At 41.8% G+C, this 21,685-nt stretch overlaps 1 protein-coding gene across 1 annotated transcript in view; it reads right to left on the reverse strand.

Moving 5' to 3' along the window:
• Positions 1 to 21,685, reverse strand: part of LOC142489302 (ras GTPase-activating protein 4-like) — a 226,729-nt gene that overhangs the window by 60,136 nt on the left and 144,908 nt on the right. Inside the window, exons 6-8 of the mRNA XM_075589825.1 lie at positions 15,230 to 15,359; positions 5,222 to 5,303; positions 1,486 to 1,617 (exon numbers count right to left, since the gene is read on the reverse strand). Of these exons, the coding sequence (XP_075445940.1) occupies positions 1,486 to 1,617; positions 5,222 to 5,303; positions 15,230 to 15,359 (344 nt within the window). The remainder of the gene's footprint in view (positions 1 to 1,485; positions 1,618 to 5,221; positions 5,304 to 15,229; positions 15,360 to 21,685) is intronic.

The raw sequence follows: 21,685 nt of genomic DNA on the forward strand, positions 1-21,685 counted from the left end.
TCCTCACAAACATCTGGCTTCATAACCTCCGATACAAGTTATCGCACCGCAATCCCGCATTACCTGCTATTGACTTGAACAGTAGTTAACACAGAATCGAGGTGCACTGCGATTACCCGCATCAGAGGTTAGTGAATCTCCCCTATAGTCTTCAAGGAAATCTCACTGACAGAAGTCATAACCTTGCCATTAAAAGACAAATGCTCTTAACCTCTACAGTAAATCCTACTAATTTTGGGTGTGGTGAAGTTGGCATATCTCAAGGTATGTTAGTTTGAAAAACAGGACAAAAGCAACAGTTCCTGAAGCTTCCAGGTGTGTAATCCTCACTACAATGTTTAGTTTACAGGTGTGTAATCCTCACTACAATGTTTAGTTTACAGGTGTGTAATCCTCACTACAATGTTTAGTTTACAGGTGTGTAATCCTCACTACAATGTTTTCACAGTGAACATTATACGACACCTGGCAGGAAACCTGATTTTTGCCAATTAACTGCCCTATTTTTATGTATGTGCTTAGCTCTAGAAACATCAAGGAGAAAAAACAGAGCACTACCCATGCAGAAAATAGAGAGATGCGTGTCCCAAAAGTAATGAACAAAATACAACATTTATTGGATCATAGAATACAGGCTATACGCTCACACCAACATGTTTCCAGCCCCTAAGGACTCTATATCAAGGTAAAAAAGACAAACTTACCGGAGTGTATTTGTACCCTCTGAGCGCGCTAATGCCACCAATCCGATGAGTTTGTCTTTTCTATCTTGATAAAGAGCCCTTAGGCTCTTGAAACATGTTGCTGTGAGCTTATAGCCTGTATTCTATGATCCAATAAAAGTTCAAAGAGGGGACTGATCACAGCAAGTGATAGGGCTGGAGGTAGGTACCAATAAAAAAGTATTTATTTAATTAAACATATATATACACATACACATGTTGTTGAATTATTAAGGTTTTACATACAGTGCTTTGGATTCTTTCAATTATTGTTTTGTGCCATTTTCACTTTTTGACTATACATTTTCTCAGTGTTTCTCCTAAGCTTTGTATTTATTGCTTTAGGGGGTTTTCTTTTCTTTACTTTTTTTCTCATGCAGTGTTTACTTTGGATGAATAGTAACCGTCCCGCTTCTGTTTTTTCTCATGCCCTTTGGTATTTGCAGCAGTCTTATCTTATATGCCTTATTTTATTTATGCTAATGTCTTGTGAACATTTCACAAAATGTATTGTTGGAACTGAGACATATGAGCACTCTCACTCTATGGGAGAGTACATGTTTGCACAAATCTAAAATGTGCCATTAAAAATGTTCACAAACGTAACATACGCACATCCCTATTAAAGGGTACTTTGACTTCCTGTCGTTTTGTGTAAATGTATTTGGAAACACTGGTACTTTAAAAAGACAGATGTACTTAGAAGGAACATAACATTATTTACTATTTAAAGCATTAAAACATATAATAAAAAGAATCTTACCTTTCCCAGGAAGTCATTCCTGCTGACAAGATCCCAGTCCCAAACCTCAATGCTTAATTTCTCTGTTAAAGATTCATCCAGGTCAAATTCAAACGTTTCATTCCACCGGGGGTAGCAGGACTTTTTGACCACCTGTGGACATGAAAGCTTTGTAGTTATGCAAAATATATGCAGCTTCAAACTATTGAAAATGGGGTATTAACCGTTGGATCTTCCTGTGCCATTCTGGTACCAACAAAGGGATTGATAGCCACGTGGCCATTGTCCTAGTACATCTCGCAGGAAGCTCTGTACAGCAGGTTTTACGGGGACATTTGACCAATCTATGCAAAAAGATGCAGGAGAGTCTAGCGCGGGTTCTGATCAATCAACGTAATCATCAACCTCTAATTGTGGTGGTTCAAGGAACTATGTCAACTATTGTATAGTCGAAGAGCGTTCCTTCATTGCGCTCGTTTATTACTTTTTATTTTACAACATTCATTATAAATAATAGCGGACATAATACAATTGCAAAAGGTCCGGAGATATAGGTTATTGATCATATCATGTACAAAAATATGCGTATACAAAAAGGTGATATAAGAAATACTAAAATTGTTTAAAATAATTTTTATAGTGAAAATATAGCCAGTAAGGATTCAAATAGAATGTGGCAAAATGAATTGATATTGTCACTATCGGTATAACTGTGCTTCACCAAATTAGACTGTGTTTAGAAAGGGACAAATTGAGGAAAACATTCTCATGGTGTGAACATCATTATGTTTACTTAGCTCCTCCTATTCATAGATATCTCTCATATGGTCATACATTTTTTAAGGTTCTTAAATAGGAGCCCTTGCTAGAGCAGAGAATCCTTAGACCAGAATATACATAGGGCATTTACATATATAATCCCAATATGTGAAGCACCTAAACAAATCCTCTAGTGTTCTTAATGCCACAAAGCCCTCTCAATCCCATATCTAATGATAGCAATTATTTTTGTATCACTTAAGGCTGCAGATCAAGCAATATCCTACGTGTGTGTTTTTTTAAAATAAATTCTTTCTGTACTATGAGAAAATATTTGTAGCATTTTTTTAAAACAACTCTGAATTACATTTTTTAATATATTATAATGTAACAATCCTTTTTTGTTTCTATAACAACCATTTACAAAGTCACAGATACTGAGGGGCTTATGCAGAGAGGAACGTTATTTAATGTGAAAACGGCAAGAAAATAGCCACAGAATTGGAGCAAGTTATGGTCGTATGCTGAAAGCTGCGTTACCTCATTTTTCTGATGAGATTCAAAATTGCCAAGTTTTTCTGGCTAGATTGAACTCGCTATAATATAGGGCAGAATGGCGAGTTGCAGTGCATCTATGCTACCTGCATACCACCCTATTTTAACATGGCGAATTTACCAATCTCTCCACGTGTTTGGCAATTTTTAAAGTAAAGAAACCTGCTGTGGCGAATTTTATGAATCTCTCCATGTTCTCTGCAGGACAAGCTTCTCTGGTACGTATTTTCGCCAAAAGATGGGGCTATTTCCCTTCTCTATCCTCTCTGCATAAGCCACTGAGTCAATATTCTGCAGCCATTTAGTGAACTCCCGAGGCAAATCTTCTCTGATCGATCACAGGAGAACGGATCGATCAGCAACTTAGCTAATTACTTATTGTGTGGATTGTATTGGTGCACATATTATACAGAAAAAAATAAAAAAATGTCAGCTTGGACTGTTTCTTTAATGTTGTTGATCCAGGTTCTTTCAAATGATAGCCATGTGGGGAAACTGAGTAGGTATATGTCCAATGTTGTAATTGTATACCAAATCCCCTACACATAAACATCAATTATATACACCCATCTAAGAAAAATATCATTCAAAGCCAAACACTGCTGGCACTTTTAGACAAAATACAGCCCACTGGACAAATTATCTTAAAAAGCAATATACTAAATAAAATAAAAGAGGATATAGTAAAAAACGATGGTCATTATCCTGGAATAGGGTAGTTGGTAGTTTGACCCTTAGATCACCTCCAGTGCTAAGGGTCCTTCCACATCAACAGCTATAGTCCGGGCGACACACAATGTAGAGGTTCTGTACATTTGCTGCCACGAGTCAGACTGTTGCATAGTTAAAGCTTAAAAAAACGGAATCTGGTAAGTCTTAGTGCACATTTAGGCCCATTCATTGTAACAATCACTCACTAAACCTTAATACCATGTACTGAAGGATTGTTAGCCTTAATGCAGTATAAATCCAGTACATTTAAATAGGCTTTAAGGTGCAGTCACGTTTAACACAGTTTACTAAATCTGTTCTTCCTTTTGTGGATAGGCAATAGAAACCAAGAGTATTGAGTACATGCTACTATTTCCCTCCTCAGCTACAAAAATACTCATCTGTACTTAAATGGTCTGAGAAGTACATAATGACTGATGATGAATTTATTGCTGCCGATCGCAGGTCTTGAAAACAGTTCCCTACTATTACTTTCTGCAAAGTCAGCACCATTAATGTCAGCTACCTGCAAATGTTCTAGTACCCTCTAGTACAGTCCTGGTTTTTATTACGTAGAGTTCTGGGATTTGTAGTCTTGGTTTAAATATTTTTAATGGATATTAGTTAAAATGCCAAGATTGGGCCAAACTGTGCTAAAAAGGTGTATTAGTGGCCAGGTATGTGTCTAGTAAACTGTTTTTACAGGAATTACAATCTTTCTCCTACTCTGGAATCAACATTACTTTAGCATTAATGTTACTAGTGCGGATGATGATAACTTGGCATTCCAACAGAAATGGTTAAAGTGCTTTTTCTTTCCAGATTGAGATTTGTAAGAGGTTTGACAAGGTTTTGTGATGATTAGCGGTTTTAAAATGTTTTTACTTATATTGTGTGATTTTACTTAACACACATTTAAGTCACATACGTCTTCTGTATCGGCAGTTTCTTGTTCTGTTCAGGATAGATAAGCGATATACAGTACTGTAGGCAGTTCCATAAGTAACCTTTTGGTACTTTGCCTTGAATAGAGGTAGCAAGGTGTTTTTCAGTATTTGAAAGTGTCTTATTGAAATTACATCACTTAGTAAAAGTTGGTTATAACCTGATCACACTGCATTGAAAAAGAAATGGGTTGTTTCAGCATGAGACACAGAATCTTCTTTAGAAAAGCTGTTATTCTGATTGATTGACAGACAAACATATATATCTACCACAGTGGCTCCCAACATATTTTTCTCTAGGGGCACCCCTAATCACAGTGCTCAGTTACTGAGGCACCCCCACAACAGGACAGTCAGTGACAGGAGACAGAGGGGGCACAAATAGACAGCTAGTGACAGAAGACACAGGACAGAGACAGTCACAGAAAACACAAGCACAACAGGACAGACACAGACACAGACACACACACACACACAGACACACACAGACACAGACACACACACACACACACAGCCTTACCTCTCTACTACACATGCTGCTTCTTCCTTTGCCTGGCCGCACCCCCCAGGCTCCTGACTCCTCCTGATTGGCTGCTACTGAGTAATGCAGCCAATCAGGATGGAGGAAACTGCCCAGCCCCTGCTTTCTTCCTGCTCCTGGAGAACCGCAGGGTGCCGCAGATCCCCGGCTGGGGAACACTGATCTACCAGATACTGGGAAAAGTGGGACCAACATCTCGCTAACGAAAGAACATCTGCAAACCATTTGTGTAGTAGCCTTGACTTACTGAGCTCTCCTGTGTTTTGGCATTGTACCGCACTCTGACAAAAGGATCTGATGCTCCATTCCTGTCTTTCCGTGCTAAGTCCCTAAAAAGTAAAATACAAAATGTATCTAGATATGGTCCAATGGAAAATTCAACAACATTAAATATTTGACTTTGATAAACATGAGCACGTTTTATCAATGTTCGCCTTTTTTAATTGCAGACAGCACAAATGTTGTAAGGCGGTTGCATATATTTGGAGGATTATATGTCCAAGCGCAAATTAGGGCGTTTATGGGACAGTTTTGAAAATATTTAAATATCTAACGCTACTCCTTTTATCGGCTGAAACCTTTTTACCTTACTGCCCCTTGCCTGTGAAACCCTTACACTGTATTGGCCAAGTACCATCTGTCCCCACCTTCAAGTCAAACGTTAAAGCACACTGTCTAAATGCAGCATTTTAATAATATGACTCCATTGCATGGTCACTGCTCCCACACCCACAGATGCATTAATCAATCATTGTGGTCCAGCACTGCCATGTACTGAGCTTCCTCTTCTATCTCTGCAAGGCTCACAACATGCCACTTAGATGTAATTGATGCAAAGAGCAAGGGGAGATTTGGACACATTTCAATATAATATTACATTGACAACCTCCTCTTGTAACATCTTTTATAACCACCCTGGCACAAGCAGAGCAAATATTGTAGCAAATCACATTGTAACTCGAGTTGTAACCTGCAAGTTTAAATCTCCCGGTCACGTGACGCGGGACATTTAAACAATGCAAGGAGATACCGGGGCCTGTAACTCGGGAATCAGGGGGTCCCGAGGCTGAATTTAATGAGACTCCCTGATACAATATGATGCTATTAAAATGTACATTAAAACGGCTTCATTACCTTAGCGGCTAACCGCTAAGGCAATGAAGGGGTTAAGCCACAGTACCTGGTTTATTGGTGGTTGATGGGGCGGGTGAAGGAGATCCTTGGCCCACAGTGGGTGGTTAGGCCTACCAGGAAGGTTGCGGGAGGAGTTAACCCCTTCATTACCATAGCGATGGTATAGGCCTAACCACCCACCCTGGGCCAAGTACTCCCTTCACCCACCCCCTCTGCTCCCCAATAAACATTGACATACAACAACCCTACTACCCACCCCATCTACCAACAACCCTGCCCCCCCCCCCCAACACATAGTACAATAATGGGCACAATTCGCATTATCCAGATCTGGATAATAGCGCATTTTCCAATTAAAAATTAAACATTACCCAGCCAGCATAAAATAAATTGAAGCTGGATTTACCCCTGCCAGGATGAAGGCCGCCCTCATCTTCCTCCTCATTCTGTTTGTCCTCAGTGGGCATCAACATTACAATAAAATAAAAAAAACTACTGGCCACTAACCCCTTATCACCTTAGCGGTTAGTAATCGCTATAGTAATTAAGGTGTTAACCCACCCCCCTACTACCACCCGGGTGGCCTCCCCGGGGCAACTACCCCCACCCTTCACCCTCCACCCCCTTCACCAATTGATTGTCACAGTGATAAACCATGTCCCCAATATGGGCATGGATTGCCACATTGGCAATGAATGGGCAAGCTAAAATAAAAACAGCCATAGAATAAAGCACACAACATTTAAATATAAACAAGCATTTCACAATAAAGCCATTGATTGTGGCTGTGGTAATACATACCCACAATATGGGCATGGATTGCCACACTGACAATGACAATGAAATAAAATCAAACATTTGCCTAATAATAGAAAAAGCAGGATATTCAGCGCTCGTGCTGTAGTAAAATGTGGACAATCCCTTTGCAGCACGCGCATGGAGCGTCTCCCAAAAGGCTCCTACTTCAAGGTGGTCCCCCCTAGAGGAGGGGGGATGGCACCCTGAAAAACAAGTAAGAAAGAATGCACAAATGCGCACTGGGATTAGTTGATGGTAATTTATTAAAAAATACACAAATACTGAGAGGATCCAACCCCACCTCAGCTACAAATGCTAAACATCTATAAACTCAGTATTATTAGAGAGTACCTCCAATGCTACCTAAGCTCTAAGCGGCACAGCAAACAACCCTAGTAAAATACATGGAAAATAAAAACAAAATACAAAGTCTATCTAACGATTTGGAATGAAACCGCCATAGAATAATGAACAACTGGCAAGGGAAGACGGACACTTACACTAAGGCAGAATGCGGGTTCACGGTGACCGCAAAGGATCCGGATCTCGGCACCGTGAAGATGGAACACACCGCTTGTGCCTCTTGCAGGCTCCGTCTCAGCTTGTCAGGAAACACGCGCAGGATGACCTGTCGTGACCTCTACGTGTTTCGCACCACGTGCTTCGTCAGGAGGTCACGTACAACGTCATCCGCGCGCATTTATAGGCGGCACACAGTCAGATGGGACGTCCCCCAAAACTGACACCCTTGATATGCCTGATTGTTGCGATCGTAAAAAAACCCTCTTACTCAATACAAATGATAAGGTAGATAAGCAACTGAGTGTTATACAGCTCATACAAAAGGTACATAAATCGCTCATATATTATAAAACATACCATCCACAACAAAGCCCTTATAATAAGGAAAATATATATATATATGACCTCTAGTATTATGTCTAGTATTAGCCTTATATTGATACATATAGGCAATAATGAAATTAAAGCAAAACATAATAATGTTATATATATATATTAAAAAAAAGGGGAAAGGGGAGGGGAAAAAAAGAAGGAAAAAGAAAGAGAAAATGAGTATTCATGTAGAAATCTCTAATACAAAATAACCCATTAAACATCATCTTAAAAAAGGAGTTAATTCAATCAATTCATTGAAACCAGGGTAGAAAAAGGGGTGAAAAGTCCTCGGGCGCGTCACTCTGCTTGCGGCTCCACGACGTATAATACGTGCAAAGTAGAAGAGAAAGGGGGGGGCCACAGTAAGAAAAACAGCACAAAATTATGCACACTTCTTCATTAGGATAGGGAGAGGGGGAGGGAGGGGTGGGAGGAGAAGACAAGGGAAGAGAGATATTGAATCAAACTTTTTAGGTGGAGACACACTCACATCAAATCTCTAGTATCTTGAGCTGATGTCTCCTCCTCTATATAAGATTAGGTGGGTTGTAGGTGAGGAAATGCCCTCTGGTATCTTCCTTGGGCTTGCGCGTTACTTTTCCACAGCATGCCCTCTTGATACCAAGCTCTTTCCCATATTCATCTCCATACCAGACCAGGAGCTCTGTGTGTGGGGGGAGGTCTGTGCAGGTTCTGAGATGAAGAAATAAAGGGGTGCAGGAAGCACACAGGAGCCTTTTCTACTTGTAAATTGTGCAAGAAACGAGGAAGAACAGAACCTTGTGGCGTTGCAGTACCACTGGAAAATCTACAGAACCTGCACAGACCTCCCCCCACACACAGAGCTCCTGGTCTGGTATGGAGATGAATATGGGAAAGAGCTTGGTATCAAGAGGGCATGCTGTGGAAAAGTAACGCGCAAGCCCAAGGAAGATACCAGAGGGCATTTCCTCACCTACAACCCACCTAATCTTATATAGAGGAGGAGACATCAGCTCAAGATACTAGAGATTTGATGTGAGTGTGTCTCCACCTAAAAAGTTTGATTCAATATCTCTCTTCCCTCTTCCCCCTCCCCTTTATAACAGTATTATGTTTTGCTTTAATTTCATTATTGCCTATATGTATCAATATAAGGCTAATACTAGACATAATACTAGAGGTCATATATATATATATTTTCCTTATTATAAGGGCTTTGTTGTGGATGGTATGTTTTATAATATATGAGCGATTTATGTACCTTTTGTATGAGCTGTATAACACTCAGTTGCTTATCTACTTTATCATTTGTATTGAGTAAGAGGTTTTTTTTACGATCGCAACAATCAGGCATATCAAGGGTGTCAGTTTTGGGGGACGTCCCATCTGACTGTGTGCCGCCTATAAATGCGCGCGGATGACGTTGTACGTGACCTCCTGACGAAGCACGTGGTGCGAAACGCGTAGAGGTCACGACAGGTCATCCTGCGCGTGTTTCCTGACAAGCTGAGACGGAGCCTGCAAGAGGCACAAGTGGTGTGTTCCATCTTCACGGTGCCGAGATCCGGATCCTTTGCGGTTACCGTGAACCTGCATTCTGCCTCAGTGTAAGTGTCCGTCTTCCCTTGCCAGTTGTTCATTATTCTATGGCGGTTTCATTCCAAATCGTTAGATAGACTTTGTATTTTGTTTTTATTTTCCATGTATTTTACTGTGGTTGTTTGCTGTGCCGCTTAGAGCTTAGGTAGCATTGGAGGTACTCTCTAATAATACTGAGTTTATAGCTGTTTAGCATTTGTAGCTGAGGTGGGGTTGGATCCTCTCAGTATTTGTGTATTTTTTAATAAATTACCATCAACTAATCCCTGGTGCGCATTTGTGCATTCTTTCTTATTTGCCTAATAATGCATTGCTTGTAACTTTGATTATCTATACCCAGAAAGGGGCATTGATAAGCACATTGGCCGTCAATGAGCAACCTAAAAAAAACACAATTAAATAAAAATACAATCAATGTGTTTCTTATCTTTGCTGTCTTCACCCTCCAAATCCTACTCGGTCAGCAACTCTTGACCCACCATTCAATGCTCCTGAAAAAGCCGATGCGAAAAAATCCATGATCATATGTTGATTGAAGAGATGTCAATAGTAAGTTATTTTCTTCTTTCATATCTTCTGTCTTCTCTCCTTTGTAATCCAATGGGGGCGGATGTTGTCCCGTCATCTTCTTGTGGTCAAATGAGACGGACAGGCCTTATATAAGGTCTGTGATGTCACATTTGAGTGTCAAATGGGACACCCCCAATCCGATTAGAGTACAATGTGACAGAATCCTTTTTTTTTTTTTTTTTAAGGATGTCACATCATGAAAAACAGAGGGAGGACAGCCAATCAGGTAGTATATGCTTCCCTCCCTTTAAGATGACATCACTTCAGCAAAAAACAAAATGGCAGCCATCAAATGGTCAACAACCAATCGATTTGGTGTATAGACCATGTGATGCCTTTCCTTGTGATGTCATCAAAAAGAGAGGTAAAATAGCCAAGCAGGAATGTCTCCCTCCCTTTTTGATGAAGTCACAAAACTCCAAAAAAGGAAAGGCATCACATGGTATATGCACCAATCCGATTGGTTGGTGACCATGTGATGGCTGACATTTTTTTTGTTTTTTGCTGAAGTGACATCATCTTAAAGGGAGGGAAGCATATACTACCTGATTGGCTGGCTTCTGTCCCTTTTTGACGACGTCACATCCTTAAAACAAAAAAAGGGATTCTGTCACATGGTACACCAGCCAAGCGGATTAGGGGTGTACCATTTGACACTCAAATGTGACTTCACAGGCCTTATATAAGGCCTGTCCCATCGCATTTGACCCTAAGAAGACAACGGGACAACATCTGCCACCATTGGATTACAAAGAAGAGAAAACAGAAGAAAAGAAAGAAGAAAACAACTTACCGGAGACGTCTCTTCAATCAACATATGATCAAGGACTTCTGCACATCGGCTGTTTGAGGAGCATTGTGTTGTGGGTCAAGAGTTTCTGATTGAGTAGGATTCGGAGGCTGAAGACAGCAAAGGTAAGAAACACATTAATTGTATTTGATGTAATTGTGTATTTTTTTGTTAGATTGCCCATTGACTGCCAATGTGCATACAGTAGCGACATACTTTATCGCACTAAATGCCGGCGGCATGCCGGGATCTACCCCAGCTGCCGCCAGTAATATCCGCGCGCCGCCGCGTTTCCCACACGCACCCCCCCTCCACCTCGCGCGCAATTTACTATCCTTCCGGACCCCGAGCCCGGCTTCTGCTCTGCCCCTCTGCTTCCCCGCACCCCCGCTTACCTTAATTTGATGTCCAGGGGTGTCGGGGAAGCCTGGGGAAGCCGGGGAAGACGGGGAAGCCGGGCGCGCCTGTGACTGTGACGTCACAGTGCGCCGCCACGCGCCGCGGCTACCCGCTTCCCAGCCTCATACAGCCAGCGGCATTTGCTCGAATAAGAGCTGCCGCTGCTGTATCTATTCCCCTTTCTGGGTATAGATAATCACAGTGACAAGCAATGTATTCTTAGACAAATGTTTGTTTTTATTTCATTGTAATGTATTGTATTTTTTGTTGTATTTTTGTTTTTTAGTTTGCACATTCATTGTCAGTGTGGAAATCCATGCACTTATTCTTGGCATGGCTTATCACAGTCACAATCAATGGCTTTATTGTCAAATGCTTGTATTTATTTAAATGTAATGTGTTTTATTTTGTGGATTTTTTTTTAGCTTGCCCATTCAATCCATGTCCATATTAGGGACATGGTATACCACTGTAGCAATCAATGGGTGTGGGGGTAGATGTCCCGGAGAGGCTGGATAGGCCACCTGGGTGGATAGCCGTGAGGGGAGGTTAACCCCTTTAATTACAATGGCGGTTACTTACCACTCAGGTGATTAAGGGGTTAGTGGCAGTAGTCTTTGGCTAATAGAAGTTTTACCCATTCCGGTGTGGTGTTGTTGCTACAGGGGGTGGGTGAAGGTGGTAGTTGCCCCAGAGTGGGTGTTTAGGCATTGCGGGAGGTTAGCGTTGTAACCACTAAGGTAATAGTTCTGTCCCAAGCTCACTACGGCAAGTGAATAGAGGCAGGCAGCTTAATTCAATCCCATATTCCAAGCAAGAGGAAGCTTCTTATTTGCTAAAGTGTTTATTGGGTAACAACAATACAAATAAAAAGGGGAAAAGATACTGAGGGAAAACACTGTGGGATGAGAACAATAGAGAGAAAAGGAAGCTAGGATGGCAAGTGGGAAATGCTAGGTAAAGGGGATAGCGTAGAATCAGGGATAGGTAAATTACAATAGCTTTACCAGAGGAGATGAGTAAGTTTACTGCTCAAGATGGCTGCTGGCTGAAAAAGAGCATGCTAGCCTGGACAGACAGGAAATACAGTCAAGCTGTACCAACTAGCAGGAGGAGGAGGGAGCAGCCCAACTTACCAAGGCAACTGGCTGAGAAGCCAACAAGGGAGTAACAATGTTGCAATCTTCACTGATAAGTGCTTGCAGCCTCAGACCAGGGAAAAACATACAGAGAGGTTCCAGGACAGTAATGGAGAGGTTAACTTATACTGTACTGCCAACCTCCAGCAAGGCCTAAACACCCACCCTGGGGCACCTACAAGCTTCACCCACCCCCTGTACCAACAAGAAACCAGTGCCTGCTATTTAACCCCTTCCTTACCTTAGCGGTTAGCCGCTAAGTTAATTAAACTGGCTGCCATTTTATTTTTACTGCATAGGATTGGATCTGGGGGTGTCCGGGGATGTCCGGAGCTGAAATAAATATGCAGGTCAGGTCCAGAGACCACCCGGGACCCCCGGAGATCTGGAGACCCCCTGGTAACAATCTGCGCAGTAAAAATAAAACAAACTCCTTGTTTGCATTTTTTGGCTTATCGCACTGCTTGTTATAACCAAAGTGTTATAGTACTATAAAAAGCCATTTTAGTGTGATACTGCCCTGTTATCTGAGTTTTGGGAATAGTTACACATGCAATATCGCACTAAAAGGGCATTTATAGTGCTATAATGCACTTATCAAAGTTTAGTGAATAGGCTCCATAGAGTGCTCACTGTTTTTCATTTTTCTTTTAAGGACAAAAACGAACTACTGTATATACGCACAACTGCAGGCACGTTCAGTTAAGAGTAGTTTGAATATCTACTGAAATAAGATAAAAACATTTAGTAAAAAAAAAAAAACTTGTGCCACTCGGTCTTATAACATGATAGATGACATGGAGAACCCTGGAGACTTCATAAATCCACTTGACATATATTTCAGTGACAGAAATGTATCCGATGATTTATAACCTTTGCATTTGCTTCCTTTAAAAAAAAAATGATTGTTCAATATCCTCTTGATTAGGAAAACAAATTTCAGAAGTAATCAATCAATTCTTATAAATAACCTTTGGAAAACTGCAATGCCCACTCTCCTTTGTGTGTGGTAGACTGACCCACAAGATGGCAGTCTACACAACACTTCTATGTCTTTAACCTCGATGAACAAGGATGGGTAGCCTATTAAAAACATCAAACCTTCAGTTAGACCTCAACATGAGGTTTTTATAACAAAAGTACAATAGCACAAAAATAATGTAGATACACCTCTAACATACTAGTGTAAATAAAAAATAAATAAATACAAAGCTGTCCCTTAACCACTTTGTAGAATTTAAGCCATATTGTACTGTGGAACATCCTTTCAGAGCAAGCAATACTTAACTTCAACAGAGGTTTTTGCATGGTGTTACAATATTTTTAATCCATTCAACTTGATTGGTCAGACTGATTAGTACTTATTAGTCAGTCTATTCAGAATTGTCATCCAGCGACATATAAACTATGGGAATCATATAATAACAATGTTTGTTATAAAATTATTTTTTCTAGTAATAATTATAAGTAGTGGGCATTTTACGTAGTAGTCAGGTAAGTACATTCAGGATATTTAAATGTGCCTCAGACTCTTAACCGTATAGTAGGCACATCCCAAACTCATACTCATAGTTAGTCAAGAATATGCATCTACCATAAATTGAAATGGACAGAACATAAACAATAAGGCTTGAAATGCATACACTTTTAGGATAACAAACATGATTCTTTAGGGTGATAAAACTGAAATAAAACTCCGGTTTGATATGTTCCTATTGTTTTCTACTCATATTTAGATTAAGGTGACCTGCATTATGTGATAGCATAATAAATTAAATGTTTATTTTGATAAGTCCTACATTAAATGAACAGTTCTGATTATGCAGGTCCCAAACTAAGCACTCCATATTATTCAGCCTTAACAATTTAACTTACCTGGATGCACACACTAAACAAATCAGGAACTCCTAAGGAGTTAAGATATTGTATATTTACCAATCTGTTCTATAAGATACCTTCCAGCGCTGGAAGAGAACTTACGGCTCATTTAAATCTTTTGGAATAATACCACTTAGTATATATAGGGTTAAATGTTATGCTGAAGGATGCTTTTTTTCCTTCACCTTCTGGTAAAGTGAGATAAAAAAAATACATCTTTCAGACACACAATGTCATTTTTGATATCAATGCAATACCCAAGCAATCACAATATAAGGTGTATTTACCTAAATAACATCCCAATTTCTTGGATGTGAAATGACTCATCCTGTCTAAATGGCATTAACTCTCTTTTTATGTATTCAGGCTAGAATGATGCAATCATGTGACCACACATGACTTTTGTGCAGATAATAGATGTTGAGATAAACCGCACTTTAAATACAGGATGGGTGTAATTGGAAAAAAGGGCCTGTGGCTGCGAGATTTCAAATCATATAAATCCTTCACCTCCAAAGAAAGATACACAGAAAGTTCTGTTTAGATCGTGTTTGTATTCTTGTTTTTTTTTTTAAATTAATTAATTGTTTTGAATATCAGCCTCTGCCTTCAAAATCCTTTTCTGCCAGAGTGTCAGAATTGCATTCCCAAAGGGCAATGAGTCATATTACTTTGTATGTGTGATGTAGGGTAGAGGGGTGTAGAAGGCTTGGTCATGGTTCTGAGCAAGGAGGTTAAGGGCCCATCATGGACAGAGTAAATGTTGTCTAGTTTTTCCCAACATTTGAAGATTCATCACTGGTTTTGATACCTTTTAGAGGACCAACATCAGAGTTCTTCATAGATGAAACTATAGTGTATAGAGCTTTCAAAACTTCATAGGTTTCTCCTTCAAGTGTACTGTAACAGAAGAAGAAACCTCAGAAGTTTAAAAAAACTCTTCATTCATGTAATTGTCCGCTAAAAAGTATCACAACATACATGAAATCTTAATTTCTCCTGGAACCAATGTGGTTACTAGAACTTTGAACTATACCAACTTTTGAAACATCCTTTTCTTAAAGTTTACCTTGCCTCAAACACTGTGCAGCGCACTTTACGCGACGAGTCAATGCTGTATATTTCAATTTTCAGGTGAATTTCTCCTTGTACTTCCTCATCAGGATCTATTTCAGTTAAATTCCTCCATCCATTGTATCCTAGAAATAAAACACAGTATAAAATGATATATTATTGGTCAAAACAGCAGACAAAAACAGAACCATCAAAATGTGAAATTGATTTCAAGCTAACATGAAATGCATCTCTCCATCATTTCATTTGTATAATAACATTTAATAAAACCAACGTTGAGCATCTGCCACAAGTGTTTGCTTTTATCCTCCCTAATTCTCAGTATTACCAAACGCGCATATAAACATGTTATCATGTTAGTCTCACTCACTCGTCCCATCTCATTTTGAGCCAACCAAATATATTCACACTCATAAAAACGCAATACCTGGTATAATTTTCCCCAATTTACATTACTTCCAGTGAAAAACATTTGGTAGAAACGGAAATAAAAATAAAAATGAAAATGACACACACAGGAGATTTGGTAACAAAAAATTGATTTATTACACCAGGGCGTTCTAACTATTTTACTGACTGCAATGTTAACTGTGCTATACCTAATAGCCCAGATGCTTATAGCCTATCACTGTTTAAATATAGCATTAAAGGCATAGATGGCTTAAAAAAAAGTAATAATAACAGGGTCCATTGAACATTTAAGATCAGAACTCTATTTGTCAAAATTGTGGTGCCTTTTCTGGCCATGCAGCTTTTTTAGTACCATGTCTCGGAGTACGCTACAAATCCATCTTGAGAACAGAAAGGAAGGGGTCCCAACAAGCAGAGTTTAAGAGGTATCCATGTTTGTTCTTTGAGTATAAATTGAATGCCAACGTTTTCTTTATTGTTACAATGCTATGATGAGTACAACACCAGGAAGAGGAACACTTATTTCCCACCACTAACACGGTGCAACGGCAATTATAGCGTATTAGCATCTGACGAGCTGCCACTACTATCCCCACTACCAGTTTTCTCCATAGCACCATCCCTATCTGGGGATTAAATCTGGGGATTAATTTTTAATCCTAATTTTAATTCACTGGTACATACGTTCACTTGTTTCGGCGTTATTGATTGTATTGTATTATTAAAAATGTATTATTTTCTGTTTTTAGTAGGTTAGACGTCCAGTTACCATTATTAGCCCCATTATTTGTGGGTGGGTGGTACACGTGAGGCTTCTCTGTGGATAACTATATCCCCCCCCTATATTCATTCATTATTGCACCATTAGTGCGTGCTAAAAAGGGACTCATGTGACCTCGGTCACTGCCTTGTCTGTGCTGCAACGGCAAACTGGCCAGCTACATAGAGAGCGTCAGATTGAGAGTTTACCTCACTAGCATCAGCAGAGCAGAAAAAGATAATGTACAACCTTTCCCTCATGGAGAGATTTGCAATCAAGGAACTGCGAACCAACCACAACATCACCATCAAACCAGCAGATAAAGGAGGCGCAGGGGTGGTTATGGATACAAATAAATACATAGAAGGCAAAAGACAACTCACAGACAACACCTACTACAAGAAACTGACCCATGAGCCAACCCAGGAATATTCAAAGCAACTCAGGAATCTCATTAAATCATTCCCTAATCACCTGCAACCAGAATTGGAGCTATTAATACATAACAATCCAGGAGTTGGTATCTTCTACATGCTTCCCAAAATCCACAAACCAGGAAACCCCGGCAGAGCAATTAAAACTGGTATGGATACACTCACGGAACAAATATCTGGCCTAGTAGAGAATATCCGAAAACCACTAGTAACAAGTACCAACAGCTTCATAGAAGATACCACAGATTTGCTCAATAAACTTAACATCAAACAACTACGAACCAACACACTACTAGTCACCAAGGATGTAGGATCCCTGTACAGTGACATCACCCACAAGGCTGGCACTGAGGCATGCTTGAAATTTCATGCAACATTTCCCTTGAAACAGAAATACAGCGCTGAAGTAATTACCAAACTGATAGAATACAGCCTCACACACAACTACTTCAGCTTCAACAAAGACATTTATCTAAAACTAATGGGGACTGTGATGGGCACCAGGATGGCACTGCAATATGCCAATCTTTTTATGTCCAATCTTGAACAGAGATTCCTAACCATATGCCTCCACAAACCTTACAAATATTACAGATACATTGATGATCTGTTTATAACATGGACAGAGGGTGATGAAAACACAACAATCACAACTGCCCTTAAAGCCCCACGAGAACACCTGCTCCAATACAAGAAGGAAAAACAACAACACACATACCACTAGTGGCTACATACAACCCTGCCCTAGAGCCAATACAAACAAAAAGCAAAGATCTGGAAATTATGCTGACAGAGGATGAAACATTACCAGACATCTTCCCCAAACATCCCATCCTTGCATTCCAGCAACCGGTGAAACCTCAGACAAGTTAGTCAACAGAAAGCTTCATAATAAACTCAAGGATGCTGTTAATGGCACAAGACCGTGCAACAACACATGCTACAACCTTTGCAAACATATATACCAAGATCCCACAGCCAGTCACAAACATAGAACATTAAATGTTACAGGATCACTCTGCTGCACAACCAGGCATATATGATTCAATGCAGCAAATGTGACCCAGGATGCTACATTGGTGAAACCAGCTAAAAACTTCAGACCAGAATGAACTTACACAGTAACACACCACGAAGGAGGAAGATACTACACTCCAGTAGGACACCACTTCTCACAGCCAGATCTTTCCATAAATGATTTAAAAGGCCTCAAGAATGGAAAACATTTGAACTCAAAATGATAATGCTTTTTTTTAAATTTGCATTTTGTATTGGTTTATCAGGCCGAGATATACAGATATAAAACATTACAGAGTTGGTATTAGGGGGGGGGGGGGAAGTGGGTACAAAAAACAAAAGTGGAATTAGGGAGGGTGGGGGTGGGGTGATTAACAGCACAAAAAAATATTAACATATTATACCGAGAAATGCAGAGACAAAACCTTATCGGAAGATATTGTGGGAGAGGAGGTAGGGGTGAGAAGAGGGGGCGGAACATCACATTTGCAGATCCACAAGTCATGATGTTTAGCAACGTTTTAACTAAGAGTGTAGGATCTTTATGTGTTGCCTTCTTACTCTCTCTGGGGGTCTGGGGGAGACTCTCTCTGGGGGGTCTGGACTTTGCTAGAGGAATTCTAGTGTAGTAGAGGTTAAATGAGGGATTTAGGATTATTTTAGTTCAGGACATATACTATAGCTAAAGTCCAAACCTTTTCACAACTTTTTAGAGTCTGTCTAGATATCTTGGGTCATGTGGGGGACTAAACTGGGTTTCAAATTTATGGGGAATATCTGCCCCATTCTCTATAAAATCCATCGACACCATTTAAGTCGTTTTAGGTTGGTACAACCCTTCCACTGTACGTTGAGCGTGAGTGCTAGGAGTGACCTTGCGAGTATGGTCTACCACAGCAAACATATATAGTACTGTGAGGATTCGGGGGTCACGGCAGTCGCAGCGTGACCCCCCCTTACCTCTTACGGCTCCCGCTGCCGTTGGATGTCCTCGTCGCCGGTCCCAACCGGTTCCCGTGGATCTGGGGCTACCCCATAGTTCCCGACGAGCCGCCGCTGCCCTGCAGGCAGCCCGCACTCAGGCGGCTGCCATTTGTCCTGGGCGCGCGCTCTCCGACATTACAGAGCGTACGCCAGGCGAAGATAATTTATTCACTGCTCTGGCAGTGAGACCACGGCCCCAACACACACGCAGGCTGTTCCTTAGTGCCAAAGCTGCTCACCAGTCTGCCTATCAAGGTAACCAATCCAGGACAGCTCCTCGTGCTCCTCCAGGCCTGCCTCCGCTTCCTATTGGTCAGCCGCACTACATAATGCCTGTTGTACCACTTTCACATTGCTCGACATAGTCGCTCCTTGTGGATGTCTATTCTGGCTCTCTCTCTCTTGTCTTCGCTTATGCAGGTTACGACTCGGATTGGCGGACTACACTCTCTGGCTCTCGACCCCACCTCCCTCTTGACTACGTGGCTTCCCACGTCCCTCGATCTTAGCTTGGACCCCGACCTCCCGGATCTCTCCTCTCCCTGACCTTGGCTAACGGCAACTACTACGTCTCTTCTTTTACCGGTACCGGCAAGTATTGCTACAGCTATTTCCACCTGGCCAGGCAACACCAAAACACCACACTCCAGACACGCTCCTTCTGCTGCGGGTGCGTGCACATATACGTCCCCACCTCAGTATAAGGGACGGGTCTGGTCTGCGGGCAGCACCGGCGTAACATTATGTCGAGCCCACAAGACGAAGATCACACTGAACGTGGCAGCATGATATCGGCCATGTATCAGCAAATCCAGGTGATGATCGATCAGCCGACAGTCCCCAAACCATACGATGGGGACCCGCAAGCCTGCGCGGATTTCTCAACCAATGTGAGATCCTGTTTGAGATGGCTCCGCAGCAGTATTCCTCTGGATGTAAGAAGGTGGCGTATGTCTACAGCCTACTCATGGGAAATGCCCTGGCCTGGGCCTCCCTGATTTGGGAACTATGCCCCGAAATTACTCGAGATTATGCGGCATTTAGACGAGACTTTCGTCAGGTCTTCGATACCCCCACACGACAGGAGACTGCTTCTGACTCTTTGCTTCAGCTTTCACAAGGACGTCGGCCCGTGGCCCAGTATGCCTTGGAGTTCAGCACCCTAGCAGCTGAGACTCGGTGGGGTCAGGAGGCTTTAGTCGCAGTTTTTTGGCGAGGACTAACGAATTCCGTAAAGGACGAGCTCGCCTCACAACCCAGGCCAGGACTTCTGGAGGAATTTATCTCTCAGGCCATTCGGGTGGACCAATGTCTCCAGGTACGCCGCTCCGTGCACCAACACTTCCGATTTGTGCCTTTTCATGCCCCCTTTCCCAGGTTCTTTTCACCCACGAGACCTGCCACTTCTCTGCTGCCCACTCTGGAAGCTCCAGAACCGATGCAACTCGGAGTTCAACGCACCCGGGCACCGATACAACAATCTTGCAGACTCTGTGGATTAAGCTTTTACTGTGGATCCTCTGAGCATCTGATTCGCGAATGTCCTCAGTGTCCGGGAAACGACCAAGCTCAGTGAGTATGAAGGGGCGCTCCCTGGGTGCTAATTCTCCTTGTCCCCTTTCCAAGAAGGAACTTCCTAAAAAGTTGACTATTCCCGTTTCTCTCTCTGGTCCTACCTTTCAGACATCTACAATGGCATTCATCGATTCCGGCGCAGGAGGAAACTTCATGGACCAGAAATTCTCAGAATTTAACCCGATTCCCCTCATTAAGAAGAAGTCTCCCGTTGCCTTGGTGGGGATCGACGGCCGTCCTCTAAACCCGGCTTACATCTCCTTGGAGACCAGCCCTCTCACCCTTTCTGCTCATTCCCATAAGGAGACCCTGGCCTTGGATGTAATCCATGGTCCTGGAACACCTGTCAGCCTTGGCTTACCATGGTTGCAGAAGCACAATCCGCACATCAATTGGACATCTCAAGATCCCATTGTCTGGAGGTCAAGGTCAGAGGAGTCTTCCCCACCAGCTGTACTTCCGCCCAAACTGCTGGCTAATACATCTAACCCCAAGGGAAACTTACCCGCTCCTTACGCAGATTTTATGGATATCTTCAGCAAGACTCAGTCCGAGCTACTACCCCCTCATAGATCTTACGATTGTCCAATAGACTTGGTGCCTGGATACACATTGCCCAAATCCAAGTCCTACCCCCTCTCTCTGCCTGAGATGGAAGCCATGGACGAATATATTGGCGAGAACTTGAAGCGGGGCTTTATACGGCATTCCAATTCGCCCGCGGGGGCCGGATTCTTTTTCGTTAAGGAGAAAGACGGTACCCTCAGACCGTGTATAGACTACCGGGTCCTGAACCGCATTACGGTGAAGAACCGTTACCCTCTTCCACTCATCTCTGAACTCTTCGACAGACTTCAAGATGCTAACCTGTTTACCAGCTAGACCTTCACGGGGCATATAATCTCATTCGCATCCGGAAGGGCGACGAATGGAAGACCGCCTTCAACACCCGAAGCGGCCACTATGAATATCTTGTGATGCCCTTCGGCTTATGCAACGCCCCGGCGGTCTTTCAGGAATTTATCAATGACATTTTTCGGGATGTCCTTAACCTTTTTGTAATTTTTTATCTGGACGACATTCTTATTTTTTCTAAAATCTACAGGATCATATCACCCATACGAAGTTCGTGCTCTCCCGCCTCCGAGAGAATCACTTGTTTGCCAAGATGGAAAAGTGTCTTTTTCACCAGACGTCCACCTCGTTTCTTGGGTATATTATTTCTGACAGGGGATTTGCCATGGACCCAGAGAAACTTAAAGCCGTAGTG

This window comes from Ascaphus truei, chromosome 3 (assembly GCF_040206685.1).
Source record: "Ascaphus truei isolate aAscTru1 chromosome 3, aAscTru1.hap1, whole genome shotgun sequence".
NCBI classification, from domain to species: Eukaryota; Metazoa; Chordata; class Amphibia; order Anura; family Ascaphidae; genus Ascaphus; species Ascaphus truei.